Source organism: Meleagris gallopavo, chromosome 2 (assembly GCF_905368555.1).
Source record: "Meleagris gallopavo chromosome 2, MGAL_WU_HG_1.1, whole genome shotgun sequence".
NCBI classification, from domain to species: Eukaryota; Metazoa; Chordata; class Aves; order Galliformes; family Phasianidae; genus Meleagris; species Meleagris gallopavo.
In genome coordinates, this window is record NC_139405.1 from 54,381,408 (window position 1) to 54,397,513 (window position 16,106).

At 37.2% G+C, this 16,106-nt stretch overlaps 1 protein-coding gene across 8 annotated transcripts in view; it reads left to right on the forward strand.

The window, feature by feature from the left end:
- Positions 1-16,106, forward strand: part of MAP7 (microtubule associated protein 7) — a 106,981-nt gene that overhangs the window by 70,880 nt on the left and 19,995 nt on the right. For all 8 annotated transcript variants that reach the window (XM_085217223.1, XM_085217224.1, XM_085217221.1 and 5 more), the window contains exons 4-8: positions 1,423-1,586; positions 2,491-2,602; positions 5,611-5,721; positions 11,060-11,173; positions 14,584-14,705. In XM_085217223.1, coding sequence (XP_085073349.1) covers positions 1,423-1,586; positions 2,491-2,602; positions 5,611-5,721; positions 11,060-11,173; positions 14,584-14,705 — 623 coding nt within the window. The remainder of the gene's footprint in view (positions 1-1,422; positions 1,587-2,490; positions 2,603-5,610; positions 5,722-11,059; positions 11,174-14,583; positions 14,706-16,106) is intronic.

The window sequence follows — 16,106 nt, forward strand, 5'->3', positions numbered from 1 at the left end:
AGCATTTAAAATCTGAAATGATCTGAAATCTGAAAAAAAATGTTTTCTTAAGGGAGATAATCTCAACATGAACTTGTCTATCCAGAGTAGAGATTTTCAAGACTCTGCATATGCAAATATTTAAGAATTAGAGTGCAGTCTAAGTTGTTTATCAGGTGAGATGGGATTTGTTTGAGTAGGCAGAAAAATGCAGAAGAGGAATTAGGTGAAGATGACTGCTGGCCTTATAAGAGGTGATTGCAGTGTCTGTTCTGAACATCTAGAATCATTTTGGGTTTTTTTGGTATGCAGTTGTCAAACAACACAAATATCTCTGCTCACTGAAGGCTTGAGTTGCTGTCTTTAAGGTACAAGGTTATAATGTTGGCTCCTTTTTCAAGTGTTTTCAAGCAGAATTTTTTTTATACTTAACAAATAGTGTTTCAGACTAAGGAAAAAAAAATCATTACCTTGGACATTAAAAGTGTCTTTTTTCTTTTTTGGTTTTTTTTTTTTTGACATTTTGCTAATCTGATTCTCTGCTTCTGTTGCATTATCAGTGAATTCCTTTGTCTGGTTTTCTCTTGTGGTTCTTGTTCATTTTTGTCTGGTGACATTCACATGCATTTCTTCCTGCACTCCTGCCTGTCAATTTGTAAAGATCAGAATGTATCCTGGGTTTTAAAAACCAAGTAAAGGGTGTTTAGAACAAAAAATTTCTGGGTTTCAAAGCTTTCAAGGCACTAATGGGGAGGGGTCCAGTGTATCATAGGTAATTGCTTTAATGTGGGCTACCTTTTGAGCATGCATTCCAGATGGAATACCTTCATGAAGATTCAGACCTTGATGGGGAGCAGAATTTGTCTTTCATAGTGCTTCTTGATTTGTCTTGATGAGAACTTCTGAAATGTTGTTCAGAGCACATTAAACTCATTAAATTTCATCTTTAATCTGACTTCTTTGGTTGATAATATTTTCTTCTGGTGAGCTGCTGGTACAGTTAACAATCTAAGCACTACAACTGTCAATCAAGTCTAATGAGATCTGCTTTGATCATTAAAGTTAAACAGTAGTAATAGATTTTTATGTTTCTTTTTACTGTGAAAAAATACAGAGAATTAGCATGGTTTGTACACATATATCTGACTTAAATGTTTTGGTATTTTAAACTAATGCAAAATAGTTTCTTCCACATAGAAACTGTATAGTCATAGAACGTAACCATTACTGGTGGCAATTCACAGTAATTATACTGAGACAGAATGACGTGAGTGTGTGACCAGGGTCTGTGAAGTTTTAACACATGGAGAGAGACTAGGAAATTATGCATGTCTTACGAAAATGAGTTCAATTTTTTTCTATTTAGTTTGATTATCCAAATTGTATTAAAGTTTTCATCGCATAATAGCATGTTAATACTTTTATTTCTGATTTTTTTCATAGCTGCAAGAGAAACCATCTGGTTAGAAAGAGAAGAGAGAGCACGGCAGCATTATGAAAAACACCTAGAGGAGCGCAAAAAGAAGCTAGAAGAACAACGATTAAAGGAAGAGAGAAGACGAGCTGCTGTAGAAGAAAAGCGAAGGCAGAGAATAGAAGAAGATAAGGTAAAAAGAAGTGTCGTGAAAACACTTCTCAGCTTGCTTTTTCTGTAAGATATGGTACTGCCAAACCTCTTCCTTTAAACTTGTCAGGAGAGATGTAATCATAGAATCACCAAGGTTGGAAAAGACCTAAAAGACCATCCAGTCCAACTGTTGGACTGGATGGACGTAATGTGAGCCTTGATCAGTATGAGAGTGTACAGAAGAGGATTTGTGTCTTAAGTCACATTTTTTTTGAAGTGCCCTGTGAGAGTCTGTTGCAGTTAGGTTGAGCATATCTAGGATGTAGTATGTGACACTACTCAACCTTGAACAGAAAAATAGAAATTGTACGGCTTCTGTATGTCTGTGGGTTAATTTTTAGCTGTTCATTTTAAGGTAGCTAAGTATTAGTTGCTTTCTAACAAAACCTTCAAGACAGTGTGTACGGGAAAGATGCTACTGGCTGATTTGTCTCAGTTGAGCTGAGAACTCCCCTTTTTCTTAGGTAAGTCAGTTCATCCATCATTGCTTTTTTTTTTTGCTAATTCTCTCTCACTATCCTAGTGAGAGAATATGTGGGAGATTCAGAGTAGGAAGTAGCTCTGGTGTGTGTTTGTTCAGTGGTTGCCATAATGTGACAACTGTTTTTTTCCTCTGCAGTTCTGCGTAAGTCTGCAATACACCTTACTTTTTCAAAATTAGTTTTCAAAAATAGTTCAATTTTTTTATGGCTTAGTTATTGCTTAGTCCAGTTGTAGAGTTAGAATTGTTCGTCTGAGTGTGTATCTTTATTAGGCAGCATTTAAGCTTGAGTGCAACTCCAAGAAACCTGTTAGGTGTTGTCTATGGGGAGGGTAGCAGTGCTGGAGAGGATTAATGTTAAAAACCTGGTAGTATCCAAATGTATTATCCTGTTGTACTTAAGGAACGACATGAAGCTGTTGTACGTCGCACAATTGAAAGAAGCCAGAAGCCAAAACAAAAGCAAAACAGGTGGTCCTGGGGAGGAGTGCTACATAGCCGCATTAATAACACAGGTAAAGAGGGAGGCCTGGCTTTCTAGCCAGTGTCCCTGCCCTGTCAGTTAACTGGAATTTACTTTCCTTCTTGTTACAAAGAAAGATGATTCAGTATATGCTGTTTTAAATTCTCTGCTCTTTATCTTATTATTGCTAGCAACAGCATGTTTCTGACCTTCTTGTATAGCAAAAACATAACAAGGAGAAATCTGAACAAAAGTGAAAACTTGTTTCGGGATTTTGACTAATTCTGTATTTCTATTTTGCTACAGCTTCTCGCTTCTGCTGCTTTGCTATTGTTCGTGTGTGTATGTGTTAGCGTGCTCGTGATATTGTCAGTTTTGTGATGTGAGCTACTGTGTGCAAATGTTAAATATTGTGGCTCAAAATATAGTTCTGGTGGAAATGACCGAATACCAAGATTAAAACAGAAAGAAGCAAATTGATTATTTGTGATAAGCTATCTGTATCTTGTACAGATAATCAGGGAAGTTGGAAAAAAGCCTTTTTTTTTCCCTTGAAAAAGCTTAGATTAATTAATTAATTAGAAAATTAATTTAATTTTTCTGTATAATTTTTTCCTAAATTGTCTTCTCTAACTGAATCTGACAGTTACTATTAAGTATGTGCCCTGTTAAATGTGACTGGCGTTCAAAAAAGAGAACTTGTTCTGTATTTCTTTCACCAGAAAGTGCTACTTAAAAAGAATGCTTCTCTTCCTACTCTAACATATACTTTTAATTGCATACAGCCTTTTATCAAGTAGGGGGAAAAACATTAAGAATGATCTGAAATGTAATTCATCACACATAAGTTCAATGAACAGTTATCTTTCATAAAATCATAAAAGTTTTTTTTTGTTTGTTTTTTTAATTAACTCTGTATAACTTGATTTTTATTTTCTTTACTGTTAAAAGTCATTGTCTTGCATTCTGTCCCTAGGTTATTTTTTTGAATCATCATTCACCTTTCTCGATTTAGCAGGCCTGGAGCACCACTTCAGATCTCTGAGTGGTGCTAGAAAACCTGGTACATAATCACTCTCGTTTGTTGATTCCTTTACCCATAGCTAGTTCTCAGGAAGTTAAATCATCAGTAGCTAAACCACCCTCATGTAGTTGCGGTGCATGCTTAACATCATGCTCATAGTTTAGAACTGTTGTTAGTCCCAGATTTTGTTGTTGTTATTTATTTTTAATATGGAGAGTTATTACTAGCTGACTCCAAAGATCTGGCACAATTCACTAAAATGAAATGCAATATTCTGTCTACTGGAATTCAAGGAGATGTAACTTGAATCTTTTGATCTTTTTCTAAAATGCTTTTGCCATACTGCACGTGCACATCACTCACATTTATTTTTCACATGAAGGCAGATACATGATGAATGTGTTGCTCAGATTCTAATAACAAAGAAACCAGCAGTCTTCTAGGTCATAGATCACATTTGGCCTATTCTACGTTGTAGGTTTCATATTGCCAACACTTGCGCATACAAATCTTCATGCTGAGTTTCATTCATTTGAATAATATTCATAGAATTAAGAGAAGTACTGGTGTGCCATGTCAAATGCAAGAGGCAATTTTCATATTCTCATTTGTCATCTTCAAAAAGTTGTTTTATGCAGTATGTTCTTTAAGCCAAATGCAGAATTTCTGTTTTGCTGTAGCGATACACCATGTATCCTCTCAAGTATAGATAAGATATCAGAGATCAAAATCCAAAACCTAAATACTGTTCTTACCGAGATCTATGACATAGGAAGCCTGAGTATTCTGTCTCCAGTACTGAACAGCAGATAATTGTTAGCAGCATCATCCTTAATGTTATCAGTGTCCTGGTCTTTTATCTGTTTCCAAAACAGTATGTGGACTTACCTGTGGACATGGAGAATATGAATCAGCAGAGCATCAGGCATCTGCTAAAGCATGGTTAAATTCTTTGCTGAGTAGCACTGAATTTGCAGCACATGCTCAATGTGTAAGCAAAAGCAGAATCGACTCTCCCACTGTCTTCTGATGTTAGATTTCCAAATAGAATTTGCACTAAAGAATAGTTAGTTGATACGCTTAGCTTTTTTTTTCTTCTTTTCTTTGATTTTTGAGAGAAAAGACAAAGCATAAAGCTGGCTGTCCTGCTTGTTCTTCCTCTTCTGCCATTGCTAGCAACTTTCCCATGGCATACACGTGTGCACAAAATGTATATGATCTGTATCATATCATCACCTCTCAGTAGGGTGCCAGTTGTACAGGCAAATGCTGTAATGCTGTTCTCAAATCCATACACCTAGAAGCAAAATAAATCCCTTCAGTAATATATATACGTGTGTGACAAGTAGTCTGCAACCTTCCACAAAGACTCATTTTCTTTATCCGTTAAACTGTGTGCAGTTTGGATTGACTAACTGCAACTTCATTCACAGCAGGTAGAAGATAACTCTGGTGGGAAATTTAGCACTTTTCACAGTGATGAGGACATTATAATTATACCTTTTGTGCTTACTCCTGCTCTCCATGTGTACCAGCCTTCCCTTAATCTGTTGGAATTTTGTTAACACGGTGCTGACCTTCTGCTTGATAGTATCCTGTAAAATGTCACCTTTGATTCAGGTTTTGAGGGCTTTTACTTGAATGATTTCACATTTCCAAGCACGCTGTCCTTTCCCTGAAGCTTCTATTGTGAGTCAGGTGTCAGATTTTTTCAGAGAGTGTTGAAAGCAATGTGTAAATACCATGCTGACTACTAATATCTGCTTCAAATTTTCCATTGAAGTCTTCGGATTGCAACCTGATTGAGTGATAATCAGTGAACAGAATATTTTAGACATTTGGAATTTAAATTGAACAGTTTTGTGCCCAGTCTTTGAGTCATCTGTACAATGTCTGCTGAGAAATCCGTTCTATTTTGAAAGTTCTTGTGGTAGAGCAGGAATGACCTAGTCATGTTTTCCTCCTCCCACTAGTGAGCTAGAAACTGGCATTACTGCATGTGGGCTGTCAATTAGCATTATCTCCATTTGTTTTAGATCCAGACAGGCGATCTGTTTCAACAATGAACCTTTCGAAACATGTTGATCCAGTCATTAACAAGCGGCTCTCCTCCTCATCTGCAACATTACTAAATTCTTCAGACAGAGGTACAGTTCCAAAGAGGAAAAAAAAAAAAAGAAAGAGCAAGAAGGAAAATGTTCAATACTAATGTATGGCTTTGCACGTAAAACAAATCTGAAGTCATTTTCTGTACTTTATGAAAATGGAGTGAAAAGATTCCGAATGTGAAAAGTAAATGGTTGAACATTTTTTTTTCCTGTGAGAAGAAATATGTATTTCTTGTTTTTAAAACAAGAGAGCTTACTTAAACGATCTTACTTCAGCAAATGATAAAAGTGGTGCTTCTGTCAGGTTTTTAGTAAATGAGGTACAACAACTGAAAGAATACATCTCTCCATACTGCATGCAATTTTCTGTGACCTTTTATTTATGTTATGCCATTTTGTCATTATTTTGCTTTTGTTTTATTTTGGTAGTCGTTCTTGAATATCTGAAGACATGTTGCATGAAGCTTTTGAGCAGTTACTTTGTTACCATTTCTGATTATTTTTAATGATGGTGTATGGGTATTTTTCATATGGTGTCTCTTTATTGACTTTCTGAGTCCAGTTACTTTTCAAAGATTGCTTTATTTCAATGTATGTTTTCAGTGTTTACAACTCTGCACAACTGATAAACAATCAGGGTTCTGTGAGTTAATGTAGCTGAATTGCTGCTTCTGTTTTGAGGATTTATGGGGTAAAAACATTGAGCCAAAGGGAGTTTTATAAAAGAATGTCTCTTGTATAACCTGTGCAAAGAGCTTTACAGAAAAATCCTTGGGGAGGACTTTTTGTCCTACTGAGAAGCTGTGCCCTGTTTCAACCCAGAGAAGTGCGTGTTTTCAAAAATAATTTTTAGAGTGGAGCTTTAGTTGTATTGCGGAAATGGTTGGGTAGACATCATTATTTGTGTGTTTTAAGTGCCATGTTTTACATGCATGCTTTGATGCCTGATTCTGGTTGCTCTGACCATATAAATGCTTATAGGTTAACACAGTTCTGAAGTCTAGTAACTTGTAAAACATAGTGTTATCTTAGAGCACAATTTATTCTAGAACTCCAGTAATTTTTTGCTCTAAAAGTTGAAGCCCCAGCAATTGTATTTGGTTCCCCTTAGGTGTGTACGTATGTATATTTTTTCAGTTGATGATTGTTCCTTGCCAGGGATGATTCTTTGAGGAAGAAAGGCATTAAATATGAAGGATAGTCTCTTGTAGAGTGTAGCTCAAAGTGTAATGTTTATACTGTAACAAATTCTGTACAAGTTAGACTGAGGACTAGGTGGTATAATAGCAGGTGAAGGGAAGTAGTAAGGAAGCGGGGGCTGTACGTCGTAAACTTCAAATGCCAAGGCATTTCTTTCTTGGCATATTCATTAAAACCGGTCCAGAAGTCCTCAGAAGTCTCTTACATTATAGAGTCTGCGAGAGACATAAAGCAAATTGAAATGGTGTAAATGTCCTTTTTCTTATGCAGTCACATACCCAAACCTGGTTGAGCACATAACTGGAGAAGTGCTGCTCACCCCTATGGTGGCCTCAGCATCTTAAGGCAAGCACTTAAAGAAATCATCTGCCTCTCTGCTCCTTTTTTGCCTTCCAGGGACCACCAGTCATGTTTTGCCTGTAACACATACTCCTACCTACAAAACAAGGAAGCTGGAGATGAGGATGATAAGCTTACCCTAAGTGGCTTATAGCTGTCATCAAGAACATGTCTTCTGTTAAGCAGTGTTTATTTTTAATTTTTCTGCCATTTGAAGGACAAGATTTATTATAGCCCGGCCAAAGATGGCAGTTTTCATTAATGGTTTGCCTGGTTAATTCATTTTGAACTACAGTAGTGCTACTGTAGCTCTTTATCACGATTTTACAATCCGGCAGCTAGAACAGGCTTTTCTTTGTGCTCTGATAGGAGTGGTGCTGATCTGGGTAGTTCAAATTTTGTAGCAGATTATGAACATATACGTTCAATTGAAGAAAGCTTCTGTCAACCAATAAATTCTGGTAATGGTGCTCTTTAAGAAAAACTAGCAAGTAGATAGTACCATAGGTAAGGTACGGCTTTCTTAGTTTTAAAAAAATGTAACTTGTACTGTAGTTGTGCTCTTCCTCCTCTCTGTAGTGCAAGTTTTTCTCTAAAGAGGTGCATGGTATTGATCACTGTATCTACTTTGTCTGCCACCTTTCTAGAAGTTCAAGGGCTGTTGAAAGAGAGTCTAAAGGCACAAGTTTTTTCCCACCTATTTCACAGCATTTTTGTGACTCTCTGACAAACACCACTTATCAGTGAGAGTCCTTCCTTTGTGTTTCTCATCAGGAGACCTGTTAAATCCCTGCCTCCCATCTGTTGCTAGTACTAATCAGATGCTGTTGTTTGCTTACATGCAATGTATTCTGCTGCTACTATGATGACTTCCTAGTGTTCAGTTGATATATCCTGAAGGTAAATATAGATGACTGTGATCAATTCACCATTGCCAGCTCCATGGCACTTTGTGGGTTTTTGGGTTTGTTTTTTTTTTTCCTTCCAGTTATACTTAATTAATCTGTTTAACCTGCTAGTACCTGGGAGTAGGGGTATGCCTACCTACCAGGAATGCAATTCCAGTGAGGGACCAAGGAGCAAGCAACCTAAGACAGTGTAAGACCTACAACAAAATTATTTCCTCTTCTCTATTGGGTGTTTTGAAGGATTAAAACATCACCCCAAGGTTTTTGAAAACAAGAGAAAAGAAAAAAGAAACAACAGAAAAAACAGACCTCGTTGTTTTAAAGCCAGTTTTGTTACTGAGGGATGCTCTGTTTTGTATTCACCTTCCTTCAGAGTGAACTGGACTCTGAAGCTCAGTTGTTGAAAGCATTTATGGTGAATATTCTTGTACTTGGAACTCAGTGAGCCGAAATGTATTTGGCTGCTCTGTGCTGATGGTAACACTAGTGACTGCTAGGGTATGTACTGTAAGTGTCAAATGTAGTGCTTTCACTGAGCTATATATTTGGAGTAAGTGATGACGCTGACCTACAAAACCAAGATGTGCTTATGATGAACTGTGATCTAAAACCATTTTAAAGCTATAGGGAGACTCAGATCCAAGCTCCTGGCTGAGACTGTAGTGCCACCTTTGAACTACTACTTACATGTACTGGCACTATCACACTTCTCTCAGCTCACTATTTGGGCATGTCAGCTAGCCCTCTACCAATCACGGCCTTGTTAGTTAGTTGCTGGGGGCACAGAATTGCTTCCAGTAAATAATGTGGATAAGATGTGTCAGGAGTGAAGAGAAAAGGTAATTAAAACATACTTACCTCCTAGGGCACATTACAGGGGGATAGCTGAATGCTGTAAGGCATCAGTTTCTTAGCTGTAACCTCTTCAGACTGCCTGTTCTGTGGGGCTTGTGTGAGGTTTACAGCTGGCCCAGCACCAGATTACATCGTGATGTTTACTTACCATTTCTTTGCAGCTATACAGATGAATTCCAGGAAACTTTTGGTATGCATAGTAGTGCTATTGGCCTAAAATTTCAGGTATCGTTTTCTAAGGTGTGGAGCCAATTTCCATGCAGTAGTGGTGTTCTTCTGATAAGTTGTATAGTCTTTGTGTTAAAATATGGCAGAAGAGTTTCTCCAGACTCAACATCTAGTAAAGGATGGAATCACAAAAGAAGAATTTGCTGCCTTGCAGCAGGAGGTTTAAAATATGATTATATTGAGCAGTGCCCAGAGAAGAAGCAAAGATTTTGACCACTATTGCATCCAGTTTAATGGTAGTCCTATAACTTATTCTTCCTTGTTAAGTTGCAAATTTAATGATAATGTGTATGCTGTAATGGAGATCTCTTAAGGGTATTTTGTGTCCCTGCATAATCTGTACCAACACAGAATGGAGCTATTAATCACAAAGAGCTCTGGCAATATTGTATTATGTAAGGACGCTTATCCAGAAGGCCTGCTGTGTTTTAGAGTACTATATTTCTATACTAATGATGCTTATTGAGTTAGCAGAATTTAGGTGAGCAGTTTGAGAAGTGAAAAAAAAAAAAAGAAGCACTGAGAGCAGATTAGGTCATTATATTCTCATAGGATGAGATTACTGAGAACAGCCTCTCCTTTCATGGGGCTCATTGTGGAGTAGATTAAAGAGAGCTTCCAGGTTTATGGCTTTTAGAAGAGATGGATCTCTGCCTTTAAAAATACAAATTAGCCTGTGGTTTATCACAGCCAATGAATGTTTTAGAGACTGTGCCTCATTTAAAAAAAAAAACAAACAACCAAACCTCATTCAAGTTGCAGTTTTCTTGCCATAGCACCAAACTAAGGCCAGTGAATGCTGGGGTATGAAACAACCTAATTTCTCTTTCAACACTGAGATTTTTTGCCTGAGTTTACTGTAATGAACTATGAGAACTATTCCAGTGTTTTGTTTTGTGGTTCTCATAATAATACCATTTGTTGCACCATACTGTCAAAGAGCCATCTGGTATAATAACATATAGGACTTCTTTGGATACTCCTTTGCCATAATCAATGTTTAAGTAGTGATAAAAAATAACATTATATTAAAAATAACAAAGAAATGATGTGAGGCAGAACAACAATACTGATAAACTAAATTTGCATTATGTAGTACTGAGAGAAACAATTGTGATTACAGCCAGATCAGCATGTATAACGTGTTTTCAAAACATACTGACAATGTAGAATGTTGGATCTTGTTACTGTTGTAAACAGAAAACTATCATTAATGAGGGTTTTTGACAGAATTAAATACGCTATGTATTCTGAGGCACCATGTGTAACAAAGACAACTGTAGCTGCTGACCCTGGTATCTACATCTTAGGCACACTGTATCCTTTTGTGATGCTTTGACAAAGCCTCTTTCTATGATGAAAATCTGTATAGTAGTAAGCAGCCCTCTTTGTTTTTTTTTCTATCTAGGCTAGCAGACTGCAGATGGTGTTTTAGTAATTGATCTTTTGTATATACTTATATACAATGTATGTATGTATAAGGATTTTGAGAGACACATTAAGGAATGGCAACTGCTCTCCTGGTACAGAGGTTATCCTGCCATACCTAATAGTAGGTCGTATGGGATCTGTGCAAAATTTCAACATTAACCTGATAACAATTTAGCATAATGCCACAGTCAGTAGCACAATATAGATTGGCTTTGTGACCAGTAGGAATTCTTCCCCTGAAATGGAGTAACTCTGAAAAACTAAACAGTGACTGGGTGTATGGTTTGGGTTTCCAAAAGGTAGTTTCAGAATTTCCATGGTGTGTAGTCGTAAGGTTGTAATACTAACACTTCTGCTACATGTGGTCATTTGCACACTGTCTGACCTAACGTCTTGCTTGTATGATGCACGTTCAGCTCGCCGTCTGCAGCTCAGTCCATGGGAGAGCAGCATCGTTAGCAGGCTCCTGACGCCCACACACTCATTCCTGGCCAGAAGTAAAAGCACAGCTGCATTGTCTGGAGATGCAGGTAAACCTATAAGAGCAGAGACTTCATGTCTCAGCCACGTATATTTCCAGGTTCCCATCAGGATGTTGTAAAATTACTGATTTAATTACACGTGTACAGTAGCATCCTAGAATGATTTTGGAAAACCTGGGGTACATTGTATGACAGGTTGAAAGCTTTTGCTATGCTTGATTTGCTCTGCTTCTTTCTTCCTCACTTCTCTCTTAAATATCTTTGGCCTCTTCATCATTGTAAGAAGGGAATACAACACATGCAGGGCAACAATTTCACGCTGTTTGTGGCTGCTGAAGGAAATGCCCACTATGCTGTAAGGAACTGATTCAGCACATCCACGCTGTGAGCTGTTTGCTGCAAACAGTGCCATTCTGCACTGGAGCACTTCCCACATGAAACATGTTGGACATGTCAGAGTGATAGGCTCTGGCTGCAGTAGATTTAATAGCGTGTAAAGTTAAATGCGCAGGTTTAGCAAGGTTACAATAACCGTAAAGTTCTCTGCCAACCCCAGAACAGCCCTTTGATGAACTCCTGTGCAGAAGATTAACATGCAAAAATATGTAAATATCGATAGGCAGTAACTTAAAGCCTTAGTAACTTAAAGCCTCATTTCAGTGACAGCCAGGACATACTGGTTTATCATGCATTTTAGGCATGTGACAGCTGCTTTTTTTCTTGCCGTAGATTGTTTTGAGAACATGCAGTTGGGATTTTACCATTTTAGGAGTACATTTCTGCATGAATGTTTAAGCCTAGGCAGGTCTTTCCTGTTTAATATGGACAGATCTTTATGTTAATTAAAGGACATAGAATGTAAGAGAGAATAGAGATCTCCTAAGATTACTTTTAAAGAAGCTTTCACTTAAGAACTCTTATCGCTAATTAGGCTGCAGTACATTTCCATAGGGAGAGAACCATAGGAGCAAAAATGTGACTGATATTCTTCAAGCGGTGGAATTAACAAATAGAAGTTCCTTTTCACTCTTCATGACTTTTAAAGCGATAGCTTGTAAAATGAAAGCTTAATGTCATCCACCAAGCAGCATATGGAAATGCAGCTCTTCACTAGGGAATACCTGAGAAAGCAGTTTCTTAAATTTGAAAGTGGTTACTTAACTGGAACACGTGGGAAGATGATTCTGTGACTGCTGTTGTTTCATGCTAAAGCTCTAAACTGAGTGGAATATTGAGAAAGATTGCAGATAGCAGGAACAACTGATTTATCAGTCATCATTTTGAGGTAACTCCCCAGAAATACCTTGTCTGTCCTAACTAAAACTGTACCACCCAGAAGAATAATCCATCTTTTCATTGTTTTGCATGTATTATTCTCTAGGAGCAATAACTGCAGTCCCTTCATGCAGGACACTTCCTGGAGATTAATGATAAGGTGGTGGTAATGGCTCACAGCTGTGCTCTGAGCACTCCACTCATCCCAGCCTGTCATTATTCCCTAGAAAATTACCCTGCCTTTTGGCTGTAAAGATGAATTGCAATGCAAAAAATCAAATTAAATGTGGATCCATGTCCTTAACACTGAAGTTAAGCAAGCTACTGGGGACTTCCAGCATGAGTACATCCAGATATATATATGTATTTTTAAGTAACTCTTCAAAACAAAAATGTAATTTTAAATAACTCTCCTCTGTGTTTGTAATCCTGTTGGTACATCCTGATTCACTGGGAGTGCCTCATACAGCATTGTTTGGCAACCTTGCAAATGGAAACGAACTGCTTGTCTTTGAGCATTTATGATGTCATCTTCTGTGGTAACGTTTGATAATCAGCATGCAGCAGCAGAATTGATTCACAGAGGGTGGAAAATATATAAACTGTAAGCTGTTAAAATATACATTTTGCCACTGTCTCCTGTCAGGTTCAGATATGCTCAATCAGATTAAAAAAAAGAAACCAAAAAAAAAAAAAAAAAAAAAAACCAGACTTTTTTTAAAGTTGTTTTCTTGTTTTCCAGTTTTTATAAGTTTGTCACCTTTTATTACCCCATTAAACATAAAACTCTATAAATAAGGAGTCATGAGGGCCCTTGCTGTAACATTTACATGAGACTTCCTTTATTCATAATGTTAATCTCCCACTGCAGGAGAATTTGAAGAGTTAGGGCTGTTAAGTCCACAAAGTACTGTTAAGTCTATGAGCTCTTCCTGTGACAGCAGTTGCACTGCTGTAAGGCTGCAAGAATGAACTGTGTGTAGAACTGTGTGTACTCAGAGATCTACAGGCAAGAAATTTTTTTTTTTCTAAGAAAAAATGAGGAAGGAAAGAGGTAGAAAAGTTACCCCATAGAAACTCTGCTCTTTTCCTTCAAGTAATATATTGAATAGTAATGATGCTATGACTATATTAAATGACCAGGAGAGACAAAGAAAAACAAACAAGTAAATCTAAGGAGTAATAACACAGTTTTCCCCAACCTTCTCCTTCAGTTAAGTAGGGAGGAAGTCTAAGAATACTTTACTGCAAAAAGTTCCCTGTGAGGCATTTTGCAGTGTTACAGTTCTCTTTGAGCCTGTACTTGGAACACCATAAACCTGATAATTTGCCATTGGCAGGAGATCTTTTGGTAACAGTCTTTGTCCTTGTGCAAACAAACAAAAAAAAACCTGCCATCCTGGTTACTCATTCAAATCCTAGTTTGTAGGTTGATTTATTGTCATCAGCCTGCTTTTTGAAGTGTATAAAATATTTTGCTGTTGAGAATATGTTTAAGTTGGCTGTTATTGTAGCATGACTGAGAAATATTGAAAGTTTGTATATAGGTGGGCTTCAAGTATTTTTTAGAGGTATTTTAAATAATCTTGATCACTTGATAGAAATTGTAGACAACAGTCAATATCACTGATTTCCTAGATAAAACTGTTCCTGTTGTTAGCATGCTTTGATCTTTGACGACATCTTTTCTTTTCCTCTACTTCCAAGATCAATTAATAGAAATTCTGATTTTATTTAGATTGTTTCCTAATCCAAATGTAGTTGAAATTCATGTAAATGCGTATACTAAGCTAATCAATTTCAAACCAGTTGTTTTGTCCACTTCTTTTTCAGAAACATCAGTTGTATAAGAAAAGAAAAACATTTTTTTCTATTACCCAGTTATGTGCCATACCTCTTTAATTTATTTAAAAGAAATTTACAAGTGGATCAGTACATGGCTGTGTATTACAATTGTATCATTACTATACATATGGCCAAGCTGAGGTAACACGTGATGGTTCTGATTTGAGAATTAGTCATTCCTCTCTATTAATATCTTCTTTCTTTTCTCTGTCTTTCTCTGTTGTTTCTGTTCCTGCTGGCTTTCCTCTGTCAATTCTCCAATGATGCTCTATAATTATAATGAATAATTAAAAAAAAAACAACCAACACCGTAGTTATCCCCATTTGTCCCCGTTCAGCGTCTTGCAGCCCCATCAGCCCTCTGTCCTACAAGACCATGAGCTGTAGGAATTCAGCAGACCGAGCAAAACTTTTTGCATCTACTGATGCTGTTGGACGTAGAAGAACACATCTTGCAGGGGTAAGCATGCTGGTTATATGTAAGTTAATGTCTCATGCCATAACCACCTGATTGAATTTCTTGTTAGAACAAGAATAGCTGCATATCTAACATTTCCCTCTGCAGCCTCCCATTGCTTCCAGTTTGTTTTATAGTTGGTTAGATATTAACTGGTATATACTACATTATCTGTTGCCATAGCCTGATTGTGCACTAAAGAATCTGCTTGGAAAGACACTCATTTTTGCAGAATGCTTTATCTTCTCATGAGGTACAGAGGCAGTTGCAGAATATTTTGTCCTTTTCTCTGAACTTCCAGCGAAAATCAGAGCAGTCTGATACAGGCGAGATCAAATTCATGTTGACTGTGCTCCAGGCCAACAGGATGCAGTCAGTTCCAGTTCAGATATCATTTGCTGAACTTGAGTAGTTACATTTTTTTCTTGTGCTCTGAGTTTTAGAGTGTAGTAAGAGTGAAGTCTTCTCTGCAAATGAGTATGTACGTGGGCAAAGTATCAGGAGACGGTGCTGTCTGTTATTGACATCCTTTTTGGAAGCAGCGTTAGATGAAGGAAGCATGAATCAGAGCCAGTGTTAAGCTTTGAGGCAGGTGTTAGTTTGCTGAAGTTTAGGCCGAGACATAGTTTTAAGTTATATCTGTACAGAAATCTTGCACTATGTGAAGGCATGTTGTGAACTCCCAGGCTATCGGTTTGGCACCTCTAAGAACTTTCTCACTGTTTTTTTTGTTTGTTTGTTTTGTTTGCAATTAAGAAGAAGAAAAGTTGGTGCATCTTGATGAAAAGAAATGATGTAAGAATATTGCTAATACCAAATAACAGAGTTAAGAGCTATTTTTAGTAGCCTACATGTTTCAGAGAATCTTTTTACTGGTTAGCCTCTGTAGGAATTCTGATTTTTTACTTCACTGGGAAAAAATTGCTGTTACTGTATCTTCAGGACTAATTAGGTAGATCCTATATAGACAGTTTTTGTAGCAAACCAGAATTCTTGTTCATTGTAGTGCATTTATTCTGGCTGTATACAATCTGATAACTTGGGTGATTATCATCATATTAGTCAATAGAACTCTTGTAAATGACAGTGCCAAAGGACTGGTTAATTACTCTCAAGTAACAACTTCAGGACTGGGACCACTTATTGCTTATCACATATTACATGAGGTTTTTGACAATTTGAAACAACTAATTTTACCCCTATGCAAAAATACCTCATGGGATTTACAAAGATAGACCAAAGTTTATATGCTCATACAGTTGTTTTCCATCTCCAGCTGTTAGACGTGTTTTCATGTCTCACATGCTCAGTATATGACTGTGTAGCAGCCCCTTTACACCATGCTGGCTGAGTGACAGCTCAGTGTACTCTCCTCTATTCTCATGCTTCAGACTCTGGGAGCTT